General features: G+C 34.0%; 1 protein-coding gene across 1 annotated transcript in view; it reads left to right on the forward strand.

The window, feature by feature from the left end:
- Positions 1 to 1,184: 1,184 nt before the first annotated feature.
- LOC131046894 (TATA-binding protein-associated factor BTAF1) overlaps positions 1,185 to 16,987 on the forward strand; it is a 158,443-nt gene continuing 142,640 nt past the window's right edge. The window contains exons 1-5 of the mRNA XM_057980723.2: positions 1,185 to 1,348; positions 1,625 to 1,983; positions 2,310 to 2,404; positions 13,245 to 13,465; positions 13,591 to 13,648. Of these exons, the coding sequence (XP_057836706.2) occupies positions 1,935 to 1,983; positions 2,310 to 2,404; positions 13,245 to 13,465; positions 13,591 to 13,648 (423 nt within the window). The 5' untranslated portion in view covers positions 1,185 to 1,348; positions 1,625 to 1,934. The remainder of the gene's footprint in view (positions 1,349 to 1,624; positions 1,984 to 2,309; positions 2,405 to 13,244; positions 13,466 to 13,590; positions 13,649 to 16,987) is intronic.

The following is a 16,987-nucleotide window of genomic DNA, read 5'->3' on the forward strand; positions in this document are numbered from 1 at the left end:
TAGATACATAAAATTGTTTATGATAACTTGTTTCAGATGATACATTAGAAAATAAATTATCACCTTTATGTTTATGTCATTGTTTCTCATGTTACGTAATTGTTTTAATTCAAAATATATGTACGTACGTACGTACAAATGTATGTATGTACTTACGTATGCGCGTGCGTGCACGTGTGTGTGTGTGGGGTCCACAACCTAAATCTACCAAAAAGACTAATAAGAAACAATTTGACAAGCATACGAGAGTCCCAACATGAGATAATCATTCTATAATATCAAAAGATGAAAATAAATGTGTATATGATTTATAATGGATAGATATTACAATAATAAACTATTATTTATATAAGCCAAGGTGAGACATGAGACACCATACGATTATGCCACATGCCTTAGTCTTATGACTTGAGACATAAAGTGATAATGCCCTAGATAAATTTAAGAATTGTTGTGAATGAGACCCTGTAGTGAACCTTTTTAGTAATACACCTATTCACACCAACACCTAGCAACTCAACAACATCTCCTAGGTATTTTAAAATATTGCACTTGTCCTTAATATTCAACGAGACACAACCTTTGAGGCAAACTGAATAATAGAGACATGAGATTTACTAGGTTAGATCTACATTCTCTGGAACACATATGTGCTTATGAAAGTGACCTAACTCTACATAATTAATAAAATACTAGTCACAATTTTTACATATAATTCCAATGACGCGTAACAATGATATTATCTTTTTCATATCATAATATCAAAATTTATATTACATTATAATTATTTAATTTTCTAAATTAACACTAATTATATATTCACAATTTAGTGCACATTTATGTTAATATCTTCGATCTAGATTAAATTTAAAAAAAGATTATTTTCCTTTCACAAAAATATATCTAATTTTCTTCTTTCACGTTGGCTATTACTTATCTATAAATCTTTTACCCTAAAATTTACAAGGTTAAAGTGGGATATTCTTTGTTTGATGATTTTGTTCCGCTCTAACATCTAGACTAACGATAATATAACCTATTCAATACAACAACATAAAACATAAAAAATGACGCAAGCTTTATATCATTAAAATCCAGCCACTTTCGCCCATAAACCTTATTTAGAAGTTACACACACCATGTGACCCTGGGCTGAGTAGCGGGAAAATTGCGAAGGAAACTATTGTTCGGGGAGGCTGAAAACGTAAGGCAGTTATGGACGTCTCGTGACGGTGACATTGACACCGTCACTTGACGCCGTCAATTAACGCCATTACACCCATTTCTCCCTTCTAACCATATAACTGCGTGCGATCCTCTGAGTCGATTCAAATGCGTGGAAGCACAGGTATTTTTCGCTTCGATTTTATGTTATTTTCGTTTGTTTCACAGTTGTCGTTTTTTGAATTTTCAAGAGGTTTAAAAATAAGGTGAAAAACTGTTGAAAAATTGATTAATTTATATTCAACTTGTTTTCGTCTTCCTGTAAGTTTTATATGGCGCCTACTTTGTACGCAGGAAGAGTTTTAATGGCATGGTTTTTTATCATGTGTAATTTTGCCCTAAAAATGCTGGTTTAATTTGGGCGTAGTTTGAGTTCAATGGCGTGTTTTTTTGTTGGCAGGTATATATTTGCCCTAAATTTATCGGGAGGGAAAGAAATCGAAGTTTTATTGCCAGGGTTTTGGTTTTCACGAGTCAGCCCTAATATTGTTTAATGGCGGTCTCGTAATACGCGACGAAACAGTTTGTTGAGTTTTATTCTCGTTTTTATATAATGCGAGAAATAATAGTTTAATTGCTGGATGTGCATAATTAATGTAAGAGCTTGTCGTGTAAAATTCTCCTGTTAGTCGCAAATTCAGGAGTTTCGAAGGATTCATTAGCCTTGGGAAGCACGTTCGAATGAAATACAGTGTAAATTTGGTGACGTTATGGCTCAACAGTCGTCTCGTCTTCAACGTCTGCTCACACTTCTTGACAGTATCCTTTTAATTCGCAGTTCTATCTTTTTAATAATTGAAAAGCGTGGCGAAAAATGTATGTTATGTTAGTTGCTTCATCATTGCCTAAAGACTAGTCTTGCTTACACTGGGCCGCTGGTCTTTAGAATTTTACTATTATTCAGAGCCCTGCAACTTAGCATTTTTCAGAATTTTGGATAATGTGTTTTTGCTAGTGATTGAGAAGATCGGCTTTCAAATGTATTCTTGGTTGCTTACATTGGGCCAGTGATCTGTAGATTTGTTTGGTTGGTTAATTATTTGCTGCGTGAGATTATAAAACTAAAACTTTAACTCGAAGCACAGCTGGTACTACGCAGACAACTAGGCTTACGGCTGCACGGCAGATAGGAGAAATTGCAAAGCTGCATCCCCAGGATCTTAATATACTCTTGAAGAAGGTATGGATAGCATGGAATTACATTGTTTGTCCATTTTAAGTTTGCTCTCACAGTATTGCTTTTTGTTAGTCATTATGTTTTGTACTTCTGCATTGAGAAGTCGCAAAAAGTATTTGCGAAATAGTAAAATTTAGTAACAGTATGGGAAAGAAACTCAAACTCACAATTTCCAATTTGTCTCTCCATCTCTGAGAAGATTTTCACACATGTGAGGATATAAATTAGAGGCTTGGTTGTGCAATTGGTTGCATTATTATGTTTTCTTTTAACTAGTTACATTCATTTGAACTTTAGTGGCAGGATGGAAAAGAAAACTACAATGTACATCTCTGAGCATATGCTTACACACGACAGATGCAAGAACTATAGGCTTATTTTATTGGAGTGGATATTAGAAAATAATTTGTTTGAGTGTGAAACAAGATTACCTATCACAGGGTAAATATACCAATGCAACTAGATGTCATTTAAGAGTTTTCTTCTACAAGCTTAATATAGATGCAAGATATAGAACCACAATGTCCATGCAGGGTAATAAATATCTTTGAATTGATTCTTAGGTCCAAGAGCGATTCCTCTCATGGTTTGTGGAAAGGTTTTTCTTAGGTGTTCACAAAGCAATGAAAGGAAGCTCTTGTATTATAGTACTGTACCGTGCACAAGTATAATATGCAGTACAGTATTTGGGGCTTCAATAAAGATTAACATTGTAACTATGCTAGATAGATCAGTGTTTTGGTTGGCATAAGAAAACGAGCCTTCATGATGGAATCTCTGAATGAATAAAATAAAGGGAAAAGATAATAGTTCCAAAAAGATTACCGAAGACAAGATATTAGGAACATGTCAACAGTGCTTTTTAAACAATTGAGACATGTTAAAAATATCAACTTTTAGCTTGCTTGAATATTTTTAGCAATGTGTTGAAAGACATGTCTTGAACTCAAATTTCAATATCAGGCCATAAGAATAGTTTAAAGTAGTAACCTGATACATAAGGCAATTCTGCATAATGTTGGTGGAGTCTTGCTGGCTAAAGGTGGTGCAATCATTAGAAGTTAACAGTATTCTGCATTTTGACCTGATAGTTAATACATCAAAATATTCGAATTATGGATGCATTATCTTTGATGCTAAATGCCAATTCGTTTATCACTTTGGCAATTTTTTTTGCACTTCTAGAATGATACGGAAATTTGATGTCGAGATGATGTATTATAGGGTATAACATCAGTTGGAAATAGTATATTATCTATAAACATTTAATTAATCCTATTTCTGTAGTGGAATACAAATTGAAACCAAAGCAATGGCACAAATAAAAGGACAATAGTCTTGGGATAGCAAACCACTCATTTGTCTTGATCAATTGGAGAAGACCTCCCTGGTGAAGGAGGGGAAGGAAGACAAGGGAATTGGCTGGCAAAGGAGGGAGAGTGGCACAACCACCTCTAGGGTTAGGGTTGATGTGGGGGGCCATGTGGTTACTAACATTGTCCAGAAACATATCAATGCCAATTATAGTTTGGAAAAATAGTGCTGATTGTCTTTGCCTGCTGATACTAGTGCCATTGAAGAGAAAATTGTAGCTTCTTGTCAATACTAATGGCAGGAAAGATATAGCTGATTGTTTCCATTTATCAATGTCAATAAAGATGTATGAGAGGGAGACAACTGATGGAAAAACTATGGTGAGCTAGTCCCCTAGCTACCTTCCCTCTCTTGTCTTACTCTCTCGTCTTATCAGGTGAGGTGGTCACCACCTATCCATCCTAGCAATTGGACTCATAACACATGATGAGTGGTTCGCTATTGCTCATTCCTTGCCCTCCTTCCCCCCTTTTTTGGGGAAGTCCTGTACTGTTGGTCAAACCTAGGTTGGGTCAAGGAGGGAGAGGGTGCCTTTTGATCTATTGATTGGGTGTGTAAAGGTGCTTCCTCGATCAATGAAGGTGGGAGGAGGTTAAGTGTTTACTATATATTAGATAGATGATCTGATCTTAAGATCCAACCCTATCAATTCCATTCATTATAATAGTTTCTAGCTTAATTTCCAGAGGATAGTATTTGCAATGCCTATTCAGTTATCACTCTTGTTCCTTATTGACATTTCAATTTCAGATTCCTTTCTGTTGCTTGACCTTATTGTTATTTATGGATGGATTGGTTGCACATTATAGCTCTCCCATGGTGCATGCGTTCTGCATGTTATTTCTACTGGACTGAAACTTGAGCAATCTGTGTCTTAATATCATCATTAAACTTGAGCAATTTTTTCAAGCTAAACTATGGGAAATGTCTGGACAATGACAGTTGAGATCTAGCCAAGCTGGGAAATTATGCATGGTGAAATGCCAGAAACATGTCTCTACCCTGAGTGAATAGCTAAAATCAATCTCTGAAAAAAGCAGAAAATGTTCAGATAGTGGCTTAGTTTCATCCAAATGGTAAATAAAATTAGACCATTGGGAGTTTGAATTCTATTCGTACTTCTAACTTCAGTATCTTTGACAGCATGTCCAAGACTGCATTTTATTATGGATCTAATGACCTGTGATTTATTAAAGTGTTATTGTAATATTTAATATATAAAGGTCAATTTAGTCTTTAGTATAGACTTTAGGAATATTCTTTGTTCTTTTGTTTTATTAGTTGTAAGTCTTATTCTGTTATTAGTTGCTCTTATCCTATTCGGATAAAGTGTTTTCTAATCTTATTTAAAGAGACTTTCGTTCGTTGTTGAATATCAAATATCTTGGTAATCATTCTTTGTTATATTTTTTGTAATATGATTTACACTTGCAGAAACAGCACATGACTGCAACTTGTTTCAGTACTTACAACAATCTCGTTCTTCCAAAATGTAAATTAATAAATGTTAACAGGTAAATGAGAGTTTTAGGTCCTAACCTATCGCATAAGTCTTGGCTTATAGAATCCTTCTTGCATGGACCAGATGGCCATCTTCGTTTCACCCATATATTATTGCTTTCATGTCCTGCTCTCTCAAGTTTTGACCTTACAAGCAACCCTTTGACAGCCTATTAACATATTTGGACACATAAACACCCTCACTTAATGCATTCTATATACGTACAGTTATAGATCATTCAAAATGTAAAAATAAGCAAACTTTGCTATTGATTCGTTGAAATACTTATATTTTTCCTTGTGTATAAGTATTGCTCTTTTCATTTAAGAAGGGTAGAAATTTTGTGAATCAAATAAGAGATTTAAAAAGGATACACAAATGAAGTATAGAATTGAAGTAATGCTCTAATTTAAATTGAATTTTATATGGGAGGGCTCTTTTTCTATTGCGTCCCACAAAAGATCTGCTCATGTAAAAGGTCAGACTGAAGGATCCTATTAGGTGGTTTTGAAGTGTCATCGCATGTTGAAGTCCTCAGGTTTGACATCTAGGTGGTTCAATCCAGACATTTTATTTTACTTTGGAAACAGTTCAATTGCCATTTTCCTGTATAAAAGATCAGACTAAAGGACATGCCTGGGTTGATTTTTAACTCCGACTGGAATTTATGTGGTTTGGAAGTCATTGAGTTCAGATTCCAAATGGCCTAGTTGCAGACTTTTTTTTCTGAGTTATTGAATTGGAATCGGGTACATGGTTATGTTACATTGGTCATTTTCTTTGGGGTTGGGTGTGTCCTTATAAAAAAACATATAAAATGATAAATATATTCATATTTGTAGTCTAAAAACATGAATTAAGCTTAGAATATCACATATCAAGCATATGTTAAACAAAACTACCATACACAGTACAAATTGAAAATATAATATACTAATTTGATATGGAGTTGTCAAAACTTAAATGTCATGATAGATATTTAAAAATTGAAACAATTTATAATTTACATTGTTAATTAACTGTAACAATATTTTAGAAGTGTAATCAATTTATAATATCTAATTTTAAATTCATATATTCGTAGTATACATTTATATTCTAAAAAACTTTATAATATGCAATTTGTACATTTGTAAGTCTATAAATATATAACTTAATATTAGACCTTTTTTTTGATCGGTGAATGTGGGATTTTTATCCTGGCCTAGACCAGGTGAAGTCACAATCAGGGGGCCCCGTACCCGGCATGAACGCACAATGCTCCAAACTCGTGAGCACGGGCACAAAGTTTGTGAGCACACTAGCCCAGTGAGGGTATGGAGCAAGGGCATGAACACCAGTAGCATCAACATTGAGATTCAAACCCACAAACACGTTGGATCAGCGAAGGCACAAGCTTGTGATCACAATGACCCAATGGGGTTTTGAATCTTGGTGGCCACAACACGACCACCACTTAACCATCACACTATGGAATGAACTCCATTTATATTATACTTTTATTTCTTTATAAATATTAGAAATAATGCATAAATGTTAAAAATTAAAAAAAAAAAAATATAAATATTAAAATTGGTATATAAATATTACATATTAAAAATATAATTTACGACACGTGTAGAGATGCTGGCATTACACATTACTATAAAAAATCTATAGTAGGTATATAAATGAGTTTGTCATAAATAAATAAATATTTTTAACTTAGTAGCAGTTGAGGTGGAGGCCTAGAAGAGATGGAATGTCCTGAGAGGGAACTGGAAGGATAATGATGCATAATATGCACCTCTTATTCAAGGTACAAGTTGAAATACACATTTACTTTCCCTTTGACTAGCGGGCCCCAAAAAGTATAAAATAAAATGCTCCTTTGGACCGGTCCATACCAGTTCATATAGAATTACTGTACTCCCCCCACCTAGATGAAGTGCTGGCAAATCTGTGTATGTATCAGATCTCTAGCAGAAAATGGAACTGGATTTATTGCCTTTGCTTCTGTTGCATTACTATAAAATAAATGAGTTTGGCCTAAATTTTGTCCTAGGCGAATTGCGACTGAGCATTTTTCCTGTGAATGTTTTTCAAGCACATGAATTGCAAAATATTTCGTTTATGGACAAGGGTTTTGTTTGTCACAAAATAAGGAAAATGGATTAAAAAATCTGCTGATGCTGACGTGGAATCAACTTAGATTAGAGTTAAAATTGGTAGCTAAAAAAAACAAACCCTGCTTGATTCCAATCGGTACCTGTTTTGGTATGACTCATACTTGGAAACAGGGCTATGTCTACCCAATTCGGCAAAACAGATTCTTTTTGATTTTTGGAATGGGTAGAACTGCCGACTATATATCCAAATGAACTACATTGCTCCTGTTTTTGGTTTCCGTATGATCAGAAACAGGGCACTAATCATAATGGACTGTAGAAATCTAATCTATCTGAAAAGATAGTTTACCTGAAGTATGTTTGTAGGTACAGGGCCCTTAAGTTTGGGAAGTGGAAATTCTGCTATATATCAAATTTTCAAACTTATGACTAGAAGAATGTCACAAATAAAAAAGTCTTTGGAGTTAAAAAAAAACAAAAAAAAAAAACTCTTTTTTGAAAATTAAAATACATAAAATACTGAATTTTTGAACTTACTATTAGAGATGCCATAAATTAAAAAGTTTGAAAATTGAAATACAACAATAGGAATTACAAAATTGTGAGCTTGAAGAGTAAATACTCTTAGATGATAAAATCTAGTCTGTGAGCACACTCCTTTGCATGAGCAAAAAGACATAAAAAGCGCTTTTTTGGGTCGCCCAGTAATCTCATTTCAATGGTAATCTTAGTGAACATCACTAAGCAATATTTGAAACAAAAAAAATTACCCATGGATAATGGTTTAATGTATTTCCTACGGTTAGTGTGTTTTGGCATTTTTCAAATGTTTTTCTATATGGAGAATGAATTGGATGTAAATTGGATTTGGCATTCATGAAAGCATTTAGAGTTGATTCTAGTACAAATCAGCTCTTTAGAGGTTCCAAGAAGAATCAGGTGTGGGAGAGTTATCCCTGTTAGAAGATTCCCATGGCACTAGGAAAAGATGAAAATTCCTTTTTAGGGTTGCTCTGACATGAAGGAATTCATTTTTGTTTCTCTTTCAATATTTTTTAATTGTGTAGGTGTTTTTTTTGTGTTTTAATCAGTGTTTCTCGAGATTTGGGGATGTAGGGATGGGTTTTGTGGATGACAATTTTTTTTTTCAGATTTTCAGCATCTTGAGTAGAAATTGTACGATTGACCAAGACTCCATTGTTAGACTTTGTAGGATAATTTTTTGCACTATCTGATGTCTCAATTTTAGCCATGCTGTAAATAATCTGAGTAAATTTCAATAACGATAAAACCTATTGCCATTCATCATCTGAAAAAAGAGTACTAGGTTCCAACGTCATTCATCAAATAAATAAAACAAATGCAACAATGCCAGCCAAATTTTGAGTGGGCCATTTTATATGTCAGGCAGGAGCTTCAGGATGTTACCTAACAAGGGATTCACTAGAGAGTAGAACTTGTCCACAACAAGTTGCAGTGCCTATGTACATGTATAAGAAATCCAAGCCCCTTCACTTAGATCATTATATTTACTTTTTAAATCATTTGATAGTAACCACTGCATCATTATTTGGAATCATGATTGACTTGGCAAACCAAAAATATAAATGGAATCCAGTTACTCAGGATTTAATCAGGAAAATTTGAGAAGCTAAAAAATGCATGAAAACAAGGGATAATACTTTTTGTCTATATGGTGCAGCTGAGAGCAATTTTTTATTTATTTCTTTTTAAAACTAGAGTGGGGTTCCAGGAACAGTAGCCTCCATGGGGTCGAGGGCCACTGCCTCTTGTGGGGTTTGGATGTAGTGCCCTTAGTACATTTAAAGACCTTTGAAGCCAGGGGACCTTCAGGGCACAAGCCATTTTTTAAATTTAAATGCTTTTAACCAACCTCCAAACCTTTTTTTCCATTATTATTTCATGTTTAAATGTCTACTTTTAAATGGCTGCAAGGTATTTACTACCATCCCCGAGATTGTTGAGAGATTATCCTTCTATGGGGCTTAGACACCAGGGATGGTGGGTGTTTTGTCACTGTCCTACAGTGGCACTGCAGCTGTTGTACCTTGATGTGCCTTCTAGAGAGGAACATCACAAGGGACATGCCTGCCTATGCAGGGGTGTACTGAGGACTTCCTTCTATGGGCCTAGATGCAGGGGATGGTGGACCTAGGGTTTAGAAATGTTTATTTTTTGGTTAAAATACATTAATAATTTTTTTATACAAACCATCATTTGTGTTGATAGATTGTTATTATATGAACTTTAAATCACATTAAGATTGTTTATAATATCATTGGTGAGCTATATGGGTTCCATGGACTCATTTGGTCTGCTTAACTCTACTTCAAAATCGCCTTTCTTGGCGGAGCAGTGCCGATATATCACTTACATTTATTAAATCACTTTAAAGAAACTGTTTTAAATTGTCAATGATTTGTAATCATGGATTCTGTAGGCCAACTTTAAAATGCCGCAAAACTTATTTTCAACTTCTAGTACAAAATGCTACTTCTAGTTGCATACCCATGGGCCATGGTTCTTTGGGAAGAAAAGGTTTATAAGAATCATTTCTCAAACTTTCCATTTTGAAAGTCTTTCTTAGAGATATGCAAGGTTATTTTTTCTGCAACCTTGGTTAAAAGTTTTAATGAAAGGAACTTGTTTTTTCATTCACAATCTAAAAAAGGTGTCATTGGAATTTCTGCTAACATTCTAATCATTTGGAGAAGAATAGTCTACAGGATATCTCTAATTTACTTCCAAATTTTGCTCCCTTGTGCTAAAGAGTACTGTTCAAGAAAGTTGGTTGATATGCTTATTATGGATGCAATTTCAACTTATAAATTTATACTTTGTACACATCTATCTCTATTTTTAATGTTTTTAGTGAAGGTAAAGACAACCCTTTTTTCAAAATGTTCCCATGCACTGGCAAATGTTTTGCAGTGTTACCAAATTTATTGGGCATTATATGAATAATAGAAGTCTGTATGTACAATTTGTCCTTAGTTTTTGCTGTGTGTCAGATCTGAGTCTTTGCATTTTCTTTTCTAGATGAGTGAATGTTTAACATGCATTCTGGAATCATCAATGGGTGGGTGTATTTACTATGATGCAAGAATTTGTCAAAAAACACTAGGATATTGATGGAAGTCAAACTTTTTTTGTGAAACTGATTGGTTCCTCTTCTGCAATGAATGTTCAAAGAAAATTGAGTTGTGTTCTTTGGTCTTTGTACTTGGAGAAAGGTTCATTTTGAAGTCATAAACGTTTCCTGCACAGTAAACTTAGTAAACAGCTTTATGATATTGTCATTGCACAAATGGTAAAGATTGTAATTGTAAACCAAACAAGTGGATTCTCAAATGCCTTTTGTGTTTTTTATTTATTTTTGAACAATTTGTTTTCAGTTCTTAGTCTTTGCGATTTCTTATCTAGATTAGTGAATGTTTAGATGCATTGCAGAATCATCAATGGGTAACAACAGTACCAAATAAGCCAAACACACTCTATTTTTACATATTTCAGTTGCAGGAATTATACAAGAACTTTGGACTTGTGATCTTGTTCTTTCATTGCTCTTTGATTAATTAGGCAAACGTGTGTTGATCATAACAAAGTCATTGTATGTTTGCCTGAAGTGTAGAAGTTATTTCTAAGCAGCTGTCAGTTCCTTAATCTTCATTGTTAAAGGGGAACATTTCTTTGATTTGTACTGCATTGCAACCTTTAATGGGTTTATTTTTATGGTAACCATTAGCATATATGTGTGAGCAAACTTAAAGTTCAGGAATCTGATGCAGACATGGATCAGGCATGCAGTGAAGGGCAGCTAATCCAAGCTGCCGCTCATGTGTTCACTTACAGCACTTAGTCAATTCAGACAGAAAAATTTATACCCAGTTCAAATATGCATTATAAAAGCAACAACAGTAAACACTATATTCATCAATCAAGTTTAGAACTTAGATTACATACTTGCCTCATAGGCATCCGATGCAACAAAGGACTTACAACATTCTTCTTTAACTCACATATAGACATAAACAGTGGATAATAAAGTTCCACAACTCATGACAACACCTCAGCAATAACTGAACCCAGTGGAAACAGGACAAGGTGCATGGGTCCCAGCGGGTGTAACTGCCTAGCAGTTAAGGTTTCTGGCCTTACATCCAGTAGGGGATTAGGATAAAATCAATCAGTGAGGAATAGACCAGTAGCAATTTTTTAATATTTTTTTCGAAAACAAATTTGCCCAAAGATGATTATTAGGCGGCAATTAGGAATAAAACTCTTCAGTTATAGTTTATTTTATTTTTGTTATGTGTGGAGTTGGCTGTGTGGGTTCCCGTGTCAGTTATGTACTTCCGGCCTTCACTCTCGATGGAGAGTGCATTCCTCTTCCAATTATGGTTTGCCTTAGCCATAATCAGCCATCCTCTCCCGAGGAGGGCGTCATAGGCCTTCCTCTCCAGCGGAATGACCACAAAATCAAGGAAGAAATGTTGTGTACCCACCACAACCTTCTGTGCCATGAGGGTTCCAAGAGGTTTGATGCCGTGTTGGTCCACACCGACAAGGTGGAAGGTTGGAGATTAGCCTTGCGGAAAAGGATAAGAAGTTGCACGGCCAGGGCGAGGGCTTCAGAAAGCTTGCAACAAAGTACTTGAGGCAGCCCATATGGTGAAGATGGCACGGGAACCAACCGTCGTAATTGACACGGGAATCCACACGGCCGACTCCACACATAACAAAAATTATCATAAACTATAACTTAAGAGTTTTATTCCTAATTGACGCCTAACATGATATGCCGTGTCCCAGGTTATAAGTCTAGGAAATGCTGACTGCCACATAGACCTAAAGAAATCTCAGTTTTGCCTAACATGATATGCCGTGTCCCAGGTTATAAGTCTAGGAAATGCTGACTGCCACATAGACCTAAATAAATCTCAGTTTTAAATTTAGAGGATCAAGCCAAAACAAAATCAGTACAGGCCCCATGGGATAATGTTGAGTTAGTTTGATCTTTTATCTCTACCTCCAGCAAAAGGAATATTTTCTTTCATTTTTTGTCCCCATGTCTAACATTCTTCGTGTGCCCCATAGAATCAGCAAATATAACAAATCCTTCTCAATATAGGAAATTCAGAAATGTTGAGAGCATACGACAATCATTTCAAAGAAAAGGATGTGAGTTCAAGTCTGGAATACATGATGAATAAGCATGTGGGCTTCACTTATGAATTCTGAAACTGAGATATGTCCTGAAGCCAAAAGCAGAAAACACATGCCAACAAGGAAAAGCTGAAAACACTCACCAAAATTTAGAGCTAAAGCCAAAATCAAAATGCAGTGGTTTTTTTGGGTGATTTAGGATCGCTTGATCGTAGATGCTCTCGAATCAGAATCAGAACCATAGGTATACAAATTTATTACATCTGTACCTCAATTGTTATAAGCTAGTTTAATTGTGGCAGTACAATCAGTGAGGCCTTATTATGTTTTTTGATTGCATTAGGTCTCCATGTAAGTACATCTTGTGCTAAAATGTCTGAACGGTTTAGTGTTTTATAGGAAGTTAGTAATACATTAAGACATTTGAACTTGATTGTTGATTGATAAACTGATTTACTTGTGTAAGCTTCTGTATCAAAGTCAAAACTGATTTACTTGTGTAAGCTTCTGTATCAAAGTCAGTTGAGAATCAATGGCAGTTAAGAGCATATATATGTTCTTGCCTTCTGGTAGTTGTATATTTCATATGGAAGGTCCATGGTGTAGTTCATCAGCTTCTTCAGAATTTTCCTTGATTTTTTCTTTTTACCTGGTGTTTTCTGATATGTCACAGGTTTCTCAGTATCTTCGAAGCAAGAAATGGGATACCAGGGTTGCTGCTGCTCAGGCTATTGGTGCCATCGCAGAAAATATTAAATCTGTATCTGTGAATGACATTAGAGCTGATACTGAATCTGAGTTGTTGAAGTTGGGAATTGCTGAGAATGTTAAAGACCTAACTATAGTAAGTTGGAATCCAGCACAAAATTGCTCGACACTTCTTTCTTTTGGCAGGTATGTAAAAACCTTCTCTAAGTTATTTGATTTTGCAATAAAAAAAGAAAAAATGTACTGGTGGATTATGAACTGGACATATCAGGCCTGATCTTACATTTGATAATCTATGGGATGTATTGCAGATTTGACATTAATAAAGTTCTAGAATTTGGAGCTCCGTTGCTTGCATCAGGAGGACAGGTTGCAATCTAAGTTCACACTTTTAAAACTCCATATCTAATTAATGTTGGTTATGGTGTTTGATTTATTTATTATGATAAATGCAAAGTTTATTTTATATATTTTTGTTCTTTAAAATACATCTGGTTCGGGAATATGCCAAGCTATGGACCTCATTTGTCAAATTTGTTAAGAGTAGGATACAGAGAGGACAAAATTCTTTTCATCCCTTGTATTTTGGTATCCAGATTACATGGAGTTTGTCTGATTTTTTATTGACATTGTTATTTTGAAGAAAAAATTGATTTCGAGTAATTAGTATTACTATCCAAGTAAGGTCTGTTTTTGGTATTATCAGTATGCTATTTTCTGTAAATTAATATACCTGGAAGTAATTGTCATGAAGTATTAACCTTGCAAGAAAGCCTGCTGCATGGGTCTTTATTCATTGTTATATATGTGTGTATTTATACATGAATGAAGGGCTATGTTGCCGAATCGTTCATTCTATCTGCCAATTTCATTTATGGACTGTCGTGGAATTGGGTACCCCCTAGAATCCTTATGGAATCATACAGGATTTGTCTTTTTGGAGGCATAAATGTTTTGAACAGTCTCTAGTTGAATCCGGGTGAATCCATTGTTGACGTGGCATTTCTAGATAGATCCTATGTGATTTTAACACAGTTTTACTGTTTTTTTTTTTCATTTTTTCGAATAAGTGAAAATCCTAATCTACTGATATATATGATGTGTTACATTCCTCGAGTTTAAACGTGTATTTGGGTGGATGTGGAATGAAGGGTTTGGTGGTTAGAAAGCAAGCCCGCTCTATATCCTCTCCAAGTCGATAGTGCAAGGGGCCATTGAGACTGGTGATGTAGTTCAAAGCTCTTTCTTCTCATTGTTTAAATTTTTTTTTAAAGTTTAAAATGTAATTTATAATTTAGTTTTAATAATTTTAGGTTTAATATTGTTTATTATAATATATTCTTTTAATTTATTAATGTAATTATAAAAATTTACCTAATTTAATTTATAATATTTAATAAACATTAAATATTAAGTATACATTCTAATAGACTAATGGTCTAATAGTTTAATTTTTATTATCTATAATTTAATATATAATTAATAAATATGAATGTTAAGTGATATATAATCAAAGAAACATTACTCTGGAAAAAATAGCAGGGGGCACCGACTGATTCCCCAATAGTCGGGGAAACAATCGTTGACCTAAGTCAACGATGTTTTGCTGATTAAATCGCTAATAATCGTGATTAAAACCGGCTTAAAAATCGTTATGTTTTTTTTCAGCTGTCTGTTACACATTGTGGAGGAAGAAGCGAGAACTTCAGGCAGAAATAAAGAAAGCTGTCAATGAGGTTCTTGATCTCTGTTGTCCTCTGACGCAATGCTGGAACACGCTTTTTTCCCAAATATCTAACTAAAATGGTCACAGAAAATGCCATGATAGCAGGGTATGCTTGAAGCCTAAGGTTCTGCTATCGACTTGATGAATACTTGCTAAGGATTTTGAAGCGATACTGGATTGTAGTTGTCGAAGCCCAGCCCGTAGAGGACAGTTTTCGAGGCATGCATATATATTAATTAATAAATATATTATAAAGTTGCGATGGAGTTTTGGAGCTTATAATATATTTATTATTTAATATATAATATTTAACATGTTTATTATTTATATATTAATAAATTAAAATTAAAATTTTAAATATAATTATATTGTAATGATTTTTTAATTTATTATAATTTTCCAAAATTTAAGAAGACATTGGTTTATTTTTATGTATTTTGATTTAACAAATATAAAATATTTATACTAATTTTCAATTTAATATAATATAATAGTATATTATTTTAATAAATAATAAATTTGATCATTTTGTTTCAAATCTATTATATATTTTTAAAATCATTTAGCAATATTAAATTATTTATATATTATTAAAAATTCAAATTTATATAAAGCGAATTTGATTTCAATTTTTTTTCGAATTTTTATCCTTGTCAAATTTCATTCGAATTTTATTGTTGCCGAATTCGAATTTGAATTGGAACCTTGTGACTTAGGTTTTAATAATTTGATTTAGAACAAATGTAAAAAATATTCAATCAGAATAAATCATAATAAGAAATTTAAGACTATTGTTTTTTTAAATAATTTTTTTTGAGCGAATGTTTTTACAAAATGCAAAATACTTATTAGATCAAAATAAATCGTTAAAAAAATTTCAATACTAATGTTTCTTTAATTTTATTTAATCAGGAAAACTAATTAGAATATATTAATATCTAGCTTGCCGGTTTGGGTTCAGGCATCGGTTCGGGTTCTAAGAACCTATACGCCGGTACAGCAAAATTTTGAAAAGGGGTTTGGGTTCGTTAGTACAAAAATATGTAAATTTATATGTATATATATATTTTAATATTTGTGCAGCCTGTTAAGATTAGCATGTCACATAGCATCATATAAACAACATAACAAACATAAACTTGTAATCATAGCATCATGATCATACCATAATAGCATCATATACATCAAGTTTAATATCAAAATGACAAAATATTCAAGTATCATTGTTTCAACTTTCAACAATATAAAGTTTAATCATCAAATGGATCAGCTAATTCATCCTCCTCCTCCTCCTCCTCCTCATCATCATCATCATCATTGACATTGACATTAGATGAGCCAACGCCACTTGCACTATAAGTTTGGTCGCCCTCCAAGTCATCAAGTGTCAATGCAAGAAGCTGAGAAGCGGGAGCATCCAAATCAGTATGCTCTGGCTCTATATCCCACATCTTCGTTTCCCCTTGTGTGTAGTCACGTTGTTTGTGTGAAAGAAGACGTAGGTTGGAATGCACATATACTAAATTCTCCGCTCTTTTTGATAGCAACCTATTGCGCTTTACTGAGTGGATGAAAGAGTATGTGCTCCAATTTCTTTCTGAAGCAGATGAACTAGCAACCTATGAAGACAAAGTAAACTATAAATAAACTTGTGATATTTTTAATTAATTAAACTTACTTGTGATAAAAATTTTACTGCGAGGGGTTGTAGGTGTTGGAAGCATGCACCATGGAAGTACCACCAGCTATAAGCATCCTTCTTGGATCTATGACGAAGTGCCTCAACACTTAGACCATTCCCATTTGGGAATTCTTTGAACTCATTTGTAACAATATCTCGCAAATCATCATCAGGATATAGTCTAAGAAATGTTGCCTTGTACCCATCAGATACTTCTAGATCTCTCCATGGTGGAATCCTTCCTGGTTTATCAAGAAACTGATTGCTATAGTACTTTGGTGTCAATGCATAGGCAAGAAGA

This window comes from Cryptomeria japonica, chromosome 2 (assembly GCF_030272615.1).
Source record: "Cryptomeria japonica chromosome 2, Sugi_1.0, whole genome shotgun sequence".
NCBI classification, from domain to species: Eukaryota; Viridiplantae; Streptophyta; class Pinopsida; order Cupressales; family Cupressaceae; genus Cryptomeria; species Cryptomeria japonica.